The sequence below is a fragment of the Tympanuchus pallidicinctus genome, unplaced genomic scaffold (assembly GCF_026119805.1).
Source record: "Tympanuchus pallidicinctus isolate F22 unplaced genomic scaffold, pur_lepc_1.0 scaffold27, whole genome shotgun sequence".
NCBI classification, from domain to species: Eukaryota; Metazoa; Chordata; class Aves; order Galliformes; family Phasianidae; genus Tympanuchus; species Tympanuchus pallidicinctus.
The window spans coordinates 9,420,632-9,436,559 of record NW_026294744.1 but is presented as its reverse complement, the minus strand read 5'-3'; the positions used below and the strand labels follow the sequence as shown (position 1 = coordinate 9,436,559).

Here is a 15,928-nt window from a genome sequence, read left to right as displayed (position 1 = left end):
TTTTTCCCAAAGTTGGTTTAAGGTAGGCTCTGTTGATAACATACAGAAGGACATTATGAAAGGCTAGTTTACCCTGTTGAGGATATTATGCAATATGGGACAATTTCATGAAAATCCCACTTACATCCCACTTTCCAGCATTGTTCGCCTGTTCACTAACATTTTAAGTGTTATTAGCACTCAGGGAAAATAATCAGAGGTATTACCAAGTTTCCATAGTATCTGAATACTTAATGTGACTTTTTATCTATTTAATCATACTGTTCTGTTAGCAAAACACAGAAATCATAGTGATTTTGAAATTCTAATTTGAATGCAATGAAAAGATGATCCTTCTCTCTTACTTTATTCCTAACAGGTATACCCTTGAGATCACTGAGATCTTTCCTTTACACTCTGTTCAGGGAATATAAAATCACAACTCTGGGAATATATCTTAAAAATTGTTGTATAGTTTCAATCTAGTTTCAGTTTATTGGAAATAGTCACTTGTCAGGTTACTTTAATAAACTCCCTTGCTCATGCAAACTGTAAGTACATTACCTAAATAATATTTGCTTGGGAACTGGTATTGCCTTCTCATTCCTTGAATAAAACCAAGCACAGTGTGTTTCCTGTTCCCATTTAGGAGCTCCTAGCTGATTTAGTGACATACCTATAATGTTTTCTTGCGGTATTGCTTAGGCTGGACCTGTACCCTAAAAGTTAGAAGCCTGCAAATGTGTGACTGGTTTTGTTTTTCATTATCCTCTAATATTTCTCTTTGTTAGGCTCCAAGAAGGTGTAAAAAAGGCCTTAAACTGTGGTTCAGGGTAGAGAGAGAACTTATTTGGAGATCCATAAACATCTTAACTCCCTCTGCACTTCTGTTCCTCATATTCCAGATGCCCCTGGTGGTATTAGAGGGGATTCTCTTTGTCTTTTAAATCCCTTGGCCATTTTCACCTGACTAATTTTGTCTTTAAGTATTGAGCTTTCCAGCAGATTCTCATCTGTCAGGGCTACAATGACAATAAAGCACAGAGAATTTAGGCTGTCTGGATTTTTGGTTTTGACAGTTTGGACAAAATAATTCATTTCTATGAACATAAGCAAAGAATGAAAACAAACCAAACAAAAACCAACAACAGCAAAGAAAATACAACAAATAAGCTAAACCGTGACAGAGATATAAACTGTCTTAACTGTAGAAGAGGACAAGCTTGACCAGCAGTAAATGCAGAGCAATAAGCATTAATTATGACTGTTGAAAACTATATTGTGTTAAATCTATCAGGACAACAGTAGATGTGATCACTGTGTAACCAAGCATGGTGATAACCTGAGACACTAAAGGTAAATAAGAGAACAGTTTGATGTATGACGTTGTGCTAACTCACTATAGATTTGTAAGGACAGATATTTACTTCCTTCTTTGTCCTGATTGTTTGAATATCCAAATGGCCATGCTTGGAATAAAAAGTGGAGGAGAAGGTTAAAATACTAACCAGTGTTTGTGGCCGACTATAGCTTTCCCTGAGTAATCACTGCCTTAAAAGAGATTATTTGTGGTTTGTTAGAAAAGGCTCTTCTGGACCAGAGTGTTCTCAGACAGCAGACCTCACACGTTTCTTTGTGTGGAGGTGTTGCTACTCTGATAAACTGAGCTCTAAATGATTGTGTTATTGATTGAGTAGCTGAACTGCAGTTCATTGTACTGGGAGCACAGCCAGAGAGAATGTAGAAGTCAGTGTAAATGTATGTAACATAAGCATCCTCCTACCATAAAAGCTTGCAATCTGGAAAATAGCAATAAGAAATAATGAAGGAAGTTCGCTTTCTGTCACTTCGTGATATTAATGTATTGGAGAGGTTACTCTCTGACACTAGTTTTGTTAGATCATCTGTATTAATGGCAAAACCCTCACCACTGAGAACCCATTGTTGTATGGGACAGGGGACCCGGTGACTGGAAACAAGTTTCATTTAGTCATAGGACAACTTTCTGTCCATTTTCAACTATTGCAAGCTTGAAATTTAAAGCTATGTTACAAGGAGGGATTTGAGTTTAAAAAATTGATAGTAAAATAAATCCCTCCCCACTAGGAGATAAACTAGATGAAAAACTAAGGTGGAAAAATGTGACTAACAATAGCAAAGGTTGATATCACTGACTGTTCAGAGATGGAAAAGGATGATGTCTTCACTTTTTTTTTTTTTTTTTTTTTTTTTTGACTCAGTCTTTTCAGGTAAAATGTAGCTTCAGGAATCCCATATCCCTGAGATCTGCCAGAAAGTCTGGAGCAATGAACGCTTATCCTCAGTGAATGGGATCAGGTTAAATAAACTGACATACACAAGTCGATGGGAGTTGATAAGATGCAGCCATGTGTATAACTGCTTGGTGGAGAGAGTGAAGTAGATGGAGCCAGACTCTGCTTGTTGTTATCTTGTGATGGGACAAGTGACAACGACCCAAAGTGAAATGCAGGAAATCCCATTTAAGAACAGGAATGGATTTGCTTCCTGTGAGAGGGATCATATACTGGTAAAAAGTTACTCAGAGAGATTGTTGGAGATACTCAAAACTCAGCTAGACACAGTCCTGAGCAGCCTGCTCTGACTGGCCCAGATGTGAGCAAAAGGAGTGGATAAGATGCATTCGAGAGGCGCTTTCCAACCTCAACGTTTCTGAGACTCTTTGGCTTTAGAGAAGTTGATAGTACATAGCATATTTTATTGTGGGGAGGTATAGGAAAAAGTAAAAAGGATAAAAAAGTGAATCTATTCCAAAAAAACATATATCAAATAGGGAAGTGGGTTTGTTACACCCATCTTCATGCTGTAAGAAAATCACTATGTCATTTGATGGTAATTTATTTTTGTACACTAACTGGCTAATAACTTTTTGGAAAATGTTAGGGAAAGGTTGTATTTGTCTATTTTCCTAGTAATGCTTTCAGACTGAGACATTATTTGCTAAATATTAGTTGGTCATAATATATCTCAACATTCATCATTTTTCACTTATTTTTCTCTTTACAGATTCATCTATAAAATCAGTGTACAGATCATTGTAAATTCCAGCCTCAGCTTAGCTTATCTGCTTGCAATCATGGTTTTGTTAAGTAACTGAACAGCAAGATATCCCAGGGCAGAATTTTATCTGTGAATGCATTCTTACCCAGGATTACTGTCATACTTTTCCTTTCTCTATCTGCTAGGTGAATGATGATGTTGGGATTGACTGGACTAACGAGAATGACCGCTTACTGGTTTGCCAAATGTGTATCAAACTGGCTGACATAAATGGTCCTGCAAAATGCAAAGACTTGCATCTACAGTGGACAGAGGGCATTGTCAATGAGTTTTATGAACAGGTAAATAAATGCATGTCCAAGATAGTATCTTCTGGTTGCATGTTGTGTGCTGAACAGTCCTGCAGTATGCTAGTGTTGGTGCTTAGTGAAACTGCAGAGAACAGGTCTGATGGAATTGCCTAGAGTTCAACTGGCCAACCCTTTTGCTAGACCAGGGACTTTCAGTGCCATTTGGCACTGAAGCTTCTGATGTGTCCACAAAGTATAACATTTTGGTGAAGATTGTTATATAAGTCAATAAAACAAAAACAACACAATTGAAGTGAAATATCTTTTGTCTGTGCTTCAAAATTAAACTTTCATTTGTTGACCTTTCAAGATACCAACAAGTTTTTGACCAGGTAACATTGTCTGTCTTTGGCTTTTGGAATATTGAGTTGCCAGGAGGTAAACTCAGGCATACATATCTTCGTGAAAACTGAAACTGTCTGTCCAGATTCTAATCTATGCTCTCAAATATAGATACCTGTGTTGCATTAATGCATTAATTTGCATAACAAGATTGGTTAAGGGGATTTTTTTTAACTGAGATTACTTTTAATCTTGACATTTCTGCTCAGCTGAACAGTTGCTGAGATTACCAGAGGCATTTATGTTATAGGGGTGACTTGCAGACTTTGTACTGCAAGAAAGTTCAGTTTTCTTTTCTGTCATAGGAGAATGGAGATAAAAGTCTTCCTATACCTACCCTCCCCTGTGCCCTCTCTTCCCAAGAAAAGCTAGCAAAAAGCTTTCTGGGAAAGATTTACTGCTTCTGAGTAATGCCTGCTTTGGTGGAGATCATTCTGGTATTCCCAGGAAACAATTATGAGCAAAAACCAAAAGGAATTCTTTGTTTAAAGATATGTGTAATAAAGACAAAATCCACAAGAAAACTAGGTCAGTGAGGTGGCTGGGGCTGGGGTAGATTGTTCAATCTTGTCCCCTGCAAACAGATGACTGACTACAAGGAGAATGAGCTAACAATCAAAATTAGAAAACATTCCAGAAAATAATGTGAAGAAAGACAGTAAACATTGGTTTTCCAACTTTCACACTCAGTGTAAAGTGCAGGTCAGTAGTAGTGGACATTGTTTTGTGTAGTTATCAACTAACATTCTTGTTAAATTCAAGCTGTTGGTAGTGAGTCCTCTTGCAAGAGTAGAGCTGTCATTCAATTAAGCATTTGATGTAATGGTACTGTCATAATGTCAGGCTGGCATGCTATGGAAGTGGCATTCCAGTAGGACTATTTTTCTTTCATCATTTTTAATTGGCTTGGTGTGCAGCGCTCCTTTTTGTGTCACGTTTTTTCTTCCATTCACTTCAGAGAAATTACTGCTATTTTTCATCTCCAGGGTGATGAAGAGGCTAGCCTGGGCCTGCCTATCAGCCCTTTCATGGATCGCTCTGCTCCTCAGCTGGCACACCTCCAGGAATCCTTCATCACTCACATTGTGGGACCACTATGTAACTCCTATGACTCTGCGGGGTTGATGCCAGGAAAATGGATAGAAGATAGTGATGAATCAGGAGACACCGATGAGCATGAAGAGGAAGAAACAGCAGAAATGGAAACTTGTGAAAATGCTGAATCCAGTAAGTTGCTCACACTTTTTCTTTTCTTTTTTTTTTTTTCCAACAGAAGTTCCATACAGTGATATAAAACTAAACAAATTGTAGAAGCACAGATCAGGTTCAAGGTGAACCTCTCCAAAGTTAGAGAGATTCAGTGCTGTCCTTGCTGAAATCATCACAAAATTAGTCACATTGGCACTCCCTTATATCTCATTTCATGCCTAGAAAATATCAGCCTTCATTGCCCTATTGCAACACTGATATGCAGCCTTTTCTCTAACAATCTCACGTTTTCTCTTCTTCCCTACACCCTTCCCTGGCCTACTGAATCTCATCTCCATTTTCTGTTGGGAAAGCTGAGAAGTGAAAAAAAATTGGTAATTGCTATAAGCCATATTAGGACCAAGAATTAAAATATTGGTCTCCTGATGTGACCTTTGTTCTCTAGTAAGATTCAGATGTTGTTCTTGTTAGCACACACACACACACACATGCATATATTTTAAGTTTAGCAGGATAGTATGCACAAAAATGAACAGCAAATATTAAATAAGCATGCACTGGTTTATTTTAATGCCTTGTGATCTATCAGATCTTCAGGATCATCTCGGTAATAGAAGGCAGAACTACACATTTCTATGGCAGATTCAGGCTTATGGAATTGATTATTGGGGGAAAGCTGTGAGATTGATAACCAACAGAGACCCCAAAGCACTGGAACTAATCTTACCATATTAAAAAGGAAGACTGAGGATGTTCTCCTCACTTATCCATTCAAAGGTCTCGCCTTACTTTTAAATCCTTAGTCACCATTTGCCTCACTGCTGTATTCTCTTTCACATGTCTACAAGTTAAACAATGCTGCTTTTAAGTTAAAAGCACAGAACATTGACACTTATCACTTTGAAAATAGACCATTTTTTAGTCATCTTCTGTTTTCTTTTCCATGTTCTACCCTGTGATAATATTTATTATTCATGCTGTTGCTTTTAGGCTCTGTATCTTTTTCAAAACCCTAAAAATAAATATATCAAAAGGTTTGAAATATCCAAACAAATTCTTTCTCCTTCCTTCTTACTGAATGTGATCATACATACATGTTAAAATCTGCTTTCCTCTCATTCCCTGCATTTTCTGTGACTGCATGCATGTTAATTACATATCTACAGTATCTTTTGTGTGAGTATAGTTACTAAAAATTTTTTCCCATGATCAACACAGTTTTGGATGTTATAAATTTTTCTCTGTGAAACAAAATAAAAGGATGAGATGTAAGGTGTATAGATATTAAGCGTTGTGTTGTGTTAAGCATATTCTTCTTGATGCAGGTGTCATTTAGGCAGACAGAAATACAGTTTTTGCGTAGGTCCTGATAATTCCCTGAAGAAGTTCAGTTAAATTTAGAGTTATAAAACTTAAGGTAGGGGTTATTTTAAAATGGCTTTTACAACTATACACGAACATGTAATTTTCCCAAATTTTTATTGCAAGGATGCAAATTAAACAGACTCATTCTTTGGTTATTCAGGCAAATTTTAGCACCACACGCAAGTTCTCACAATCTCTGAGGGAGCAGCAAGATGCATGCGGGGTCACCCGGGAAACGAAGGAGAGAATGTCCTGCTGAGGCATTGGCAGAGCAGGGGCTTCTTATTAGTGCTAAACCTGAAGGTTTCCTACAGGGAACCAAGGGCTTTCTAATGAAGGATTGAGTTGGATTTGGTCTGTGCTCCGTGAAAAGCTCTTTGTTTCCAGTTCAAAAGCTTCAAGGGCTAAACGTTTTGGACCCTGACACAGGCATACTTCAGGCAACCTGCAAGTACTAATCCACGCAAATTTATTTGGTACAAAACATTCCTCTACGTCACTTTCTTTAAAAAAAGAAATCAGCAGTTGTCTTTGGAGAGGTTATTATTTCAGTTCTATGACCACCCTTGCCAATGTTAATGATCAGGAAAACTTTTCAAGCTTTGTAGTTTGAGCTAAGAATCTTCTCTTTCATTTTTGAGGTGTGTTGTGTTGGACAATCTATAGAGACACTGAAAAAAAAGACACTTCTCTTTTTGTGGTGAGGTACATTGTGTTGGGCAGGCTATGAAAACACTTCAGACAGCAGAACACTTGTGGTGCAGTTGTGTCAGGGTTCTTGAGAACTAACTGGCAAAAGCATTCTGTAGATTAACAAGAGGAGACTGTTTCAAAACCAGTGATAAGTAAGCTCCTTACTAGTATTTTGCTGTATGACCACTTCATCAGTGGTCAAACTTTGCCACTGTAGCAGTGTTGTGCAAAAGCTTTAAGGTAATCTCTATTGCAGTGATGCTGCAGTAAATCTCCTTTGTCTTTGAAAAGACAACACAGGAACATGTTCCATCCCATTGATTACTAATGCTCAGGCACTAGATGTCTCTGTGAGCTGAATGCTCAGGGATGGCATGCAGACTATGGCAGGAGAAGGCTGGGGTTCAATTAGTGTGGGAAATCAGCATTCTTTGCCAGAGCTCTGGGGAGACATAGGTGTCTGAGTTTTTAGGAGTGTTTAAGTTGACAGTTTTACAAATCTATTAGTCCCTGTTTGTCATCATGCACCGTCTACTTCCTACACCTTCAATCCATTCTTCTTCCCTCACAGAAATCAGTACACTAATATCACATGGTATTTTACAGGAAAGAAGAAGTTCAAGAGGAGGAAAATCTACTGTCAGATCACTCAGCACCTGCTTCAGAACCATAAAATGTGGAAGAAAGTAATTGAGGATGAGGAGAGGTTAGCTGGGACAGAGAAGCAAGGCGCGGAGCAATCCACACTGCACCCATCTTCAGAACAAATTCAGGCCATCAGGGAAGAGGAGGAGGAGAAGGGGAAGCCCAAGAGAGATGAAGAAGAAAACACAACTGTAGAACCGAACCAATGACAATATTTACAGCAGTATTTTAAGACAGATTGACTCGTGCACAGACTCTTTCTCAAGCCAGCACAGCATTTAGACACCACACTGTAGAAGTATGGGATTATGCGCCTACAGCTGTTCAGTTTGTTTCTCTTTCCTTTTTATGGTGAGGTACATTGTTTAAACTCCTGTGCTCAAGGAAGTTTTCACACTGCTACACCGGCTTTTACAGACTTTCTTTAAAGAGATTTGGGGTGGGGGTGGGGAGTGGATTTATATAAATATATATATATATATATATAGCCAGTGTTTTTGGCTGTGCACTTCAGCAAAATACATTTAATGATATATTATGGTCACTGTGATATTTACAGAAGGAAGTTTTCTAAAGAAATGCTGTTTCTAAAGTACATTTGCAGTTAACAGTGAGGTAAAGTAGCTTTTGCTCTTAATACTGAGGGATAAAAGTTCCAAAGCTTTACATGTATCCTGCCAACATATACATGTATGAGGGGAGTGCTCATGTATGTGGGTGGATATAATGTCATATAGCAGAGTTTGAGACTAGCTGTAGCACATCTGAATACACGACAATGAACAGGAGGCCTAAATTTTAAGAATCTGTGCCCATGAGGAGCCCTTTGTGAGAAGCTCTGCATTCCCATCCTCCTCTGAGGACCGGGCTGCATGCTGGCTATGTGACTTCAGCTCATTTTCCTTCTCCTCCTCCTCTTCCAGCACCTCCCAAACTGCTGGCAAAGGGATGTGCCAGGGCACTTAATCCAGAAGGGTTACGAGGGATTATGCAGCACGCTGCCTGTGAAAGGCCCCAACCCTCTGTCCGCCTCTGAGTGCAAGAATGGCATGTATGTTTGAGCAGGAAGCAGAAAAGAGCAAACGTGTGCATATGCAGAAACTAGAGGCAACACTGCCATTTTTCCACCCAGACCTTATGCCTCCACACATCAGTGGCCAAATATACCATATAAGAGTGAAGCTAAGCACCATCTCTTGAGAGCAAAGGAAGGGGAGCGTGGAGATCATGCCCCTTCTCAGAATAAAATGTAAACAATGCATTAGGAGAAGGGTTGGAGTATGGTGCCAGTCCTGCGGATGTCTCAGCAACCACTCACAGGACCTTTGGAGAGCTTGGATTTCAGTGCAAGGTGCTGGCTGGGAGCAGTTTGTTGCTGGTGTTCTGCCTAGAAGCAGCGTGTTTGATCCCACCAGTATACTTAATGGTTTTTTTCTTTTTACTTTTCTTTTTCAAGTGAGAGGATAAGATCAGTCCTGTAGAAGAGCAGATCTTTCTGTTTTGTTCTGTTTGTTTTTTCTCTGTTGTTTATGCTGTGAGCCAAATGTCTATTTAAAAGGTTGAATATTCACTTTCAATATTTTATTTCACGATATTGTATTTGTCAATGATTAGCTATCTAGATGTAAATATGGAAAAATTTTTATGGGTTCCTGTAGATAATGATATCTTTAAGAAAAGAAAAAAAAAAGAAAAAAAGGGAAAAGTGTTGTTTTTTGTTTTTGTTTTTGTTTTTTTGTAAAGCTAATTTTTTAAAAATAAATACAAAGGCATTTTTATATAGTGTAGCCATTTTCAAACCCAACAAAAAGGTCTTAATATGTACAGACCCTTCTGGGAAGCCACTGGTCTGCAGGGTCATGGCTTTTATGTATTAATGCTCTTTGGGACTGGCAACACCATCCAGTACCACAACATTTAGAGCATTTTGTTTTGTTTTGTTTTTTTTCCCCACAAGAAGAGATAGAGAGAGAGAGAGAGAGAGAGAGAGAGAGAGAGAGAGAGAGAAAGAGAGATACTAAACTTTATATATGTACATATATAAGGCTCAGTATCTCTCAAAAATGATTAGACTATGTATTCTCTTTTATCCTAATCCTGTAGCCCCTTGCCAAGAAGAGGATTGCTTGTGGGAATAAGAAGGCTTGTGAAAGGAAGAGTTTGTAGGAGAAGTCCTTTCTGTGTTAAATAGCTGACACTGCATCCATCACTTTTCACCATTGTTATGCATTCACTGTACTTCATGGTCCTACTGATACCTTCCCCAAAACATTCTCTGCCAAAGCCAAAGTATGTTGTCACTTCAGAGCATCTCTCTGCTTTGCATTTCTGATAGAGTGAGATTTGCTGGAAGAGAGGAGTTTGGTTTCTCACCAGTAGAGATGTTTGCATTTGGACAGAATGACTCTAGAGCGTGGCCCTGGATGTTCTAATCAGCAAAAAGATTTAGACAGTGGTTTTCAATGAAATCCAAAAAACAAAATTTCAAACTGAACTATTATTTTAAATTGAAAGGATAGAATTCATTCAAAAGAAAGAGACGTCTCACGTATGCTCCAAGATGCCAGCAAATCTCTCCCAGTTCCAGCTTCCACCATTTCACAGTGCAGTTTTATTAACTCAGGTCTTTTACAGTGAAGGATTGCTGACAGGCCTAAAATCAGATGATCTTTGATTTTATCCCAACTGGAAGCAGTGCCTGCAAGGAATCAGAAGTAGCTGGGACTGGTTAACTCAGTAAGAGGTAACATTTTTTTGCACTCCATATTGTTATTGGTAGAATCCAATTTCTGCAGTGTTCATTCTTTATCAGTCTGCATTTCTGGCAGGAAAAGATCAGGGAATTCCCAAGGTTGATTTACATAGAACACAAAGAAATGCCAGAGAGATTTTGTATCAAATGTGTGAATACAGCTTTTTACTTTTTTTTTTTTTTTTTTTTTTTAGTAGCTAGTGAAGCAGGTTATTTTTCAGTGGTTGGAGTTCTTGGGTTTTTTGATGTACTAGTTTCTAGCCCAAAGGAGGCAAAATTTTTGAGCTGCAGTTGCAGCAATGTTTCTGAGGCTAGACGTTGATGGTTTCCCACTTTGTGCAGTCCTTTGGTAGCACAAACCCCAAATAAACCACAACCTGTGCAATATTTTCAGAAAAGAAAATTGTATTCTTTTATCAAAGCTTTCAGATTTCAGGTAGGCTATTTTAAATGTTAATATGAGCTTCTGTAATGTATGTTTTGCAAAGAGGTTGGTTAAATGCTAGAGAAAGCCCTGTCTAGTTTTTGCAGGTTAAAAAATAACGTGAGCCATACATGAGAAATAAGTTGTGGGAATTTACTATGACAAAACAATTCTCCAGTCTCCCTGGAGCATTTTGATTTTGCTTATTCTGTGAACAAAGTCCCTTACAGAAAGCTGGAGAATTGGCTGTGCATCACCAATGCCTGCAAACTCGTGCTGGCTCTCAGAGTAAATGCCTGCCACGTTCAGGGTGTGGGTGGCTCCCAGGCAGTTGGGATCACAGAGTGCATTTTTCACCAATGCAGGTATAGTTAGTCATCAGTTTTTACCTTGATATCATGTGTGAGCATCTATACAACATCAAGTTATAATCCCAGATCACAGTAGAATTTGCTCAGAACCTTTTGACTGGTGGTTTGGGGGCTTATACTCTTAATGTTCTACTGTCAGAAGTTCTGAACATTCTGACTGTCTGAATGAGGAAGGAAGAGAAGTCTATAATGTTTCAGATAGGTACTACTAAAAGTATCATCTGAAATCTAATCAAATTCCATTCCCAAATCCTTTTTCATGCTTTCCCTTTTGGACTTTAAGATCATTTGCTTTCTTTAGAAAGTTCTCAAGTCCTGTCTGCCATTTTAGAAACAGCCTGCCTTCCCTTCCTCTCTTCCTCTCTTCCTCTCTTCCTCTCTTCCTCTCTTCCTCCCTCCCTTACATCCATCCTTCCTTCCATCCATCCATCCATGCTGAGCCATGAACTGAGTAGGTGTGGGGTGGCTATCAGTTTCCAAAATGAACTTGGTTATAAATGAGCCACTTGGCTGCAACCCAGAGAAAGCATCAGGTGCTTGATCAGCCATCGCCCCAGTGGGATGCACCCAATGGTCCACGTGTGGGAGAAGCAGTACAGGTGTGCTCCAGCTCATGCTGGAGAGGAACCATGTAAGAGAAATAGTGCTCAGTAGGTTGGGATGGCAGCAATGAGTTTGTGGGTTTTCTTTCTCAGAAAGCAAAGGCTTTTGCCTGCTGGAAAATCTATGATTCATAAAAGATATATAGTTTCAATTGCTTTTTCAAGTACTGTTATGGTTGAGATGTTCCTATGTCACTGTTTGAAGCAGAAAAGGTTCAATATAAGCATGAGCAAGAGAGTCTCAAGCATCCCTCTGCCATATGGGCAGATAAAATCAGCTGCCTGCATCTCCTATCTGCTGCAGCTGACAGGCAGTGCAAGGCTCAGACCTGGATATTGGTTGGAGGTTATGGGTGTTCCTCAGCTCAGCAGTGCTGTAATTAGTCCTTGAGTTGTGACAAACAGGGAGAGAGGCAGAGTGGCTGTTTGTGGGAAAGAGAAAAAAGAAATATAATACAGTATGAAACAAACTTTGTGCAACACGCTAACTTTTCTTTCAAAATCAAATGCAGCCCCATTGGAGTGAAGTAAGTCTAGGTTTTCTGGGTTTTTAATCAGTTTGATGTTGCAGTGTTACTCAAAATGGTGGCAGCATTAAAGGGAACTGTTTCCAGCAATTAGGGCGGATGAATCTTTTTTTTAATTTTTTTTTTAAGTAGCTCAACAAATAAACCATCCTTTGACATCTGAATGGCTTTTATTTATTTTAGTATTTTCTAATGTTAGTGGAGATAAAGCCTGGAAATTTGAAAGGAAGGAGGAAATGCATCTTTGACGCGTTCTCATTTTCCAGGCCTCCTGAGCAAACTGCACCTGTTTATGTGTTACTGAATGTATGGGGAATAATTGAAATCAAGCTGACAGCTATCTTAAGCAGTCACCAGCAGGAAGAGTTAGCAAAAATATTGATTATTGAAGGCAAACCTTGAATTAAAGCAAAACAGCACCAATGCATTTGAGAACAAATGAATGTGATAAATCTTTCTTTGAATTTCGTCGCTTTCATTCAGCAAAACAACATTCCTCTGGAGGTAAATCAAAGCAGGGCTTTAGCCCATGCTGTGGTGGTTATTGAATCCCAGCATCAGAGGCAGCAGTGTGAGAGTTACTCTCCATTTACTTCCCAATTATGATTTATTCAGAGGCTTTTAGTGTGATTTGCCTGGCAGGCAGGTGATTTTTGATGAAAAACACATCACGCCTCCTCAGCAGGGTGCAGATGTCAGCCCCGTGCAGCCCTGCCTGAAGCCTTGGGGCTATGGGAGCCCCTCGGAGCCAGCAGGCAGCAGTGCTGGCACAACTCTGGAGAGCCCTTTCCCACAGTGACAACAGAGCAAAAGCTTGAGCCAGTTCACAGTACTTCTTTGATAAATCTGAAGCAACAGTAAGCACAGTGCAGCTTGAAAGCCTGCCAGCAGCACGTGAGATGTGTGCAGCAAGTCCTGAGTGCGTGCACATGTGAAAGGATCCTTTCATCAAGGTGATGGGGTTGGGTGTAACCAGTGGGCTGTGTTGACGGGCTGTTGAGCTGAAGTATGAAGTAAGCCAAGGAGGGTTTTAGTTTTTCAGTGTTCTGTCATCTAAAAAAAACCTTTTCTTGGTGCTAGGGGAGGAAAACAATTATAGCATTTATTTCAATTGAGATTTTCAGGTGGCTAGAGTGTGCAAGTCCAGTATGTCAACTGGACAAGCGGTGAGACTGTGGCTAGTTAGGGTGGTGTGTGAGATCTGGGTGCTGAGGAGCACATTGGAATTTGCAGGCATGGGAAGTGCTGTTCCCAGCAGTGAACTGGATGGGAAAGTGCAAGCAGTTCTGCTTTCCAGCTGTGTGGAAGCACAGAGCAAAGAAGAAAGACTTTGTCACAGCCATGAGCTGTGTATCCTTTATGCCTGAAATCTCCAGTGCTGGTTGAAGAGCTACAGAAATCAGCTCAAACAAGCAAGGGGCAGCACGAGTCATGCCAGCAAGGCAGGTGTGAGGCTGCCATCGCATCCTCTCTCTCATGGAGGCTGAGCAGCATGGTATGAAGCATGGGGAGGAGCAAATATTGGGTGTCATCTGTCAGAGCAGCTAGAGAAATGCCTGCAGTAATGCAATCTCATCCCTTGCCCACCTGGCTGTGGCTGGCTCAGCACCGTGGGTTTAGAGGCTTTGCTTTCCAACTGTCTTTCTTCACCACAGCAAATACTTAGAAAGAGACTATGCTCATTGCTTTAAGATATTTATTTAAAAGAGATTTGGTTGTTTTGTTTTTTTTTTTCCATTGACCCCAATAATTTTGCCCCCGTGCTTTTATACAGAAAAAAAAAAATAGTTCCGTGACGTGAACAGAGAGAAAACAGCAAGGGATCACCATGCCTGTCCATACTTCTCTAGATAGAAGCCTGTTGTCTGTTGAAGCTGCCTTTCCTTTCTGAACTTCCCTCCTGATTCTGACATGCAATGAAAAGCTGTATTTGAATGCAAGGTTTTCATTTTAGGTATTTATAAACCCGAGTACAGTACTGCAGATGGTATCTAAAAGATCAAAGGCGGCATTTAGAGCTGCTCTGTGGCATTGATGGTGTTTTTAATATTTCAGCCATGTCAGCGTACGTTTGGTCGTTACTCTTCTGACGTTAAATGCTCTTTTCTTGAGTAATCGATGTAAGATGTCTGCACGACAGAAAGTAATTTAAGTTCACTTTTTTAAAAGATGTGATTCGTGCTGTAGGCTACGTTTGTTCAACAGATAACACTTTCACGGGGGGGTGGCAGCTTATTTTTTGTTAATGCTTTCAATAGAACATCGAGGGCATTTTCCATCAGAATCACATTCTGAAACCTTTGCCTCCGCAACTCCAGCAGGAGTGGGACCTTTCAAAAATGTCAACTTTCCAACACAATTTTGCCATCTGGGTAAAAACTGCAAGTGTGTACATCACATACAAGCTATACTTCCAAAAAAAAAAAAAAAAAAAAAAAAAAGAAGAAAGAAAGAAAGAAAGAAAGAGAGAGAGAAAGAAAAGAAATCAAAGTAATTAAGAAATCAGTTCATCAAGGTCAAGACACTTTCTGAAAGGAAATGTGAAGTGTGTGGATGTGTATGAAGTACTCAGTGGCCCACTAAACACTGGGGCCAGACATTCAGGTCTTGTATTTCCAAATTCCTCAGAGGCGTATCAGGGCCTTTGAGTTGAGAAAGCCCCAAGGGATTTGGCCCTCTCCTGTCCCAACCCACAGGCTTTGGCTCCTGCACTGCTGCTCTGGGTGCCGGGGCTCAGGCAGGCTTTGTGATGCTCGCTCAGATCCAGCATAGTTCCAAATGAATCCTTCCCAGAATCGTTCGCTTCGGAAGGTGAGAGAAAGGGGGGAAATATATCTATTTACGTGTACAGCTTTGATATACGGCTGTATTTGAGAAGGCTTTGGGTATCTTTGTAATTCCTTTGCAGCAATATTTTGAAAAAGAACTGCCGACCAAAGTGGCAATGCGGAGAAGTGCCATCTTGTTCAGGATTTGTACACGCCAGTTTTTAACACAGTGTTCCTTTCACTAAGTACTGCATACGTTAATTTATATTTATATCTTGTCAATATTGTTGTAACCGAGCTTCTCCTTTTTAAACACTTCAGGAACAAGGCCTTGTATTTTTAGGTGATTTTCATAAATGGAATAATTCTTTTCCTTTCACTAGTATCTTGCACTCAATACATGTAGCAATACTTAATATATTCTCTTCACAAGTATTTGTTAAGTGATTTAGTTAATGGCTGATCAATGTTTTGTACAAAATAGATTCTGTACAGGAAAAAAAATCTTTTAGATAAACATTATTTATTTTTACTGTTTTGTAAGTTAGACACTATAATGAAGCTCCTTTTTGCCAGAATTACTGGAAGTGCCTCTTGGTAAAATGTATTATACAGTAAATATGTATTCAAAATTATTAGAAATACTTGTCACAAAATGAACAATGTGGATGTTGCAATGTGAAGACAAATGTACAACATAAATATAATTCTGTGGTATCCTGTTTGCTGTGTTTCTTCTTCCTTTATTGAACAAACTCACTCTCAGTGCTCAGCTTTTTGCTGGCAGGCCTGGCAGGGGTGACCCATCACCTCTCCAGACTCTCAGCCGCTCAGGCTGTGGGAGGACTTGAGCACGGTTTGA

General features: G+C 39.5%; 1 protein-coding gene across 2 annotated transcripts in view; it reads left to right on the top strand.

The window, feature by feature from the left end:
* The window catches only part of PDE3A (phosphodiesterase 3A), a 242,735-nt gene extending 226,947 nt beyond the window's left edge, over positions 1-15,788 (top strand). For both annotated transcript variants that reach the window (XM_052690758.1, XM_052690759.1), the window contains 3 exons: positions 3,204-3,359; positions 4,697-4,937; positions 7,584-15,788. In XM_052690758.1, coding sequence (XP_052546718.1) covers positions 3,204-3,359; positions 4,697-4,937; positions 7,584-7,831 — 645 coding nt within the window. In that variant the 3' untranslated portion in view covers positions 7,832-15,788. The remainder of the gene's footprint in view (positions 1-3,203; positions 3,360-4,696; positions 4,938-7,583) is intronic.
* Positions 15,789-15,928: the final 140 nt, after the last annotated feature.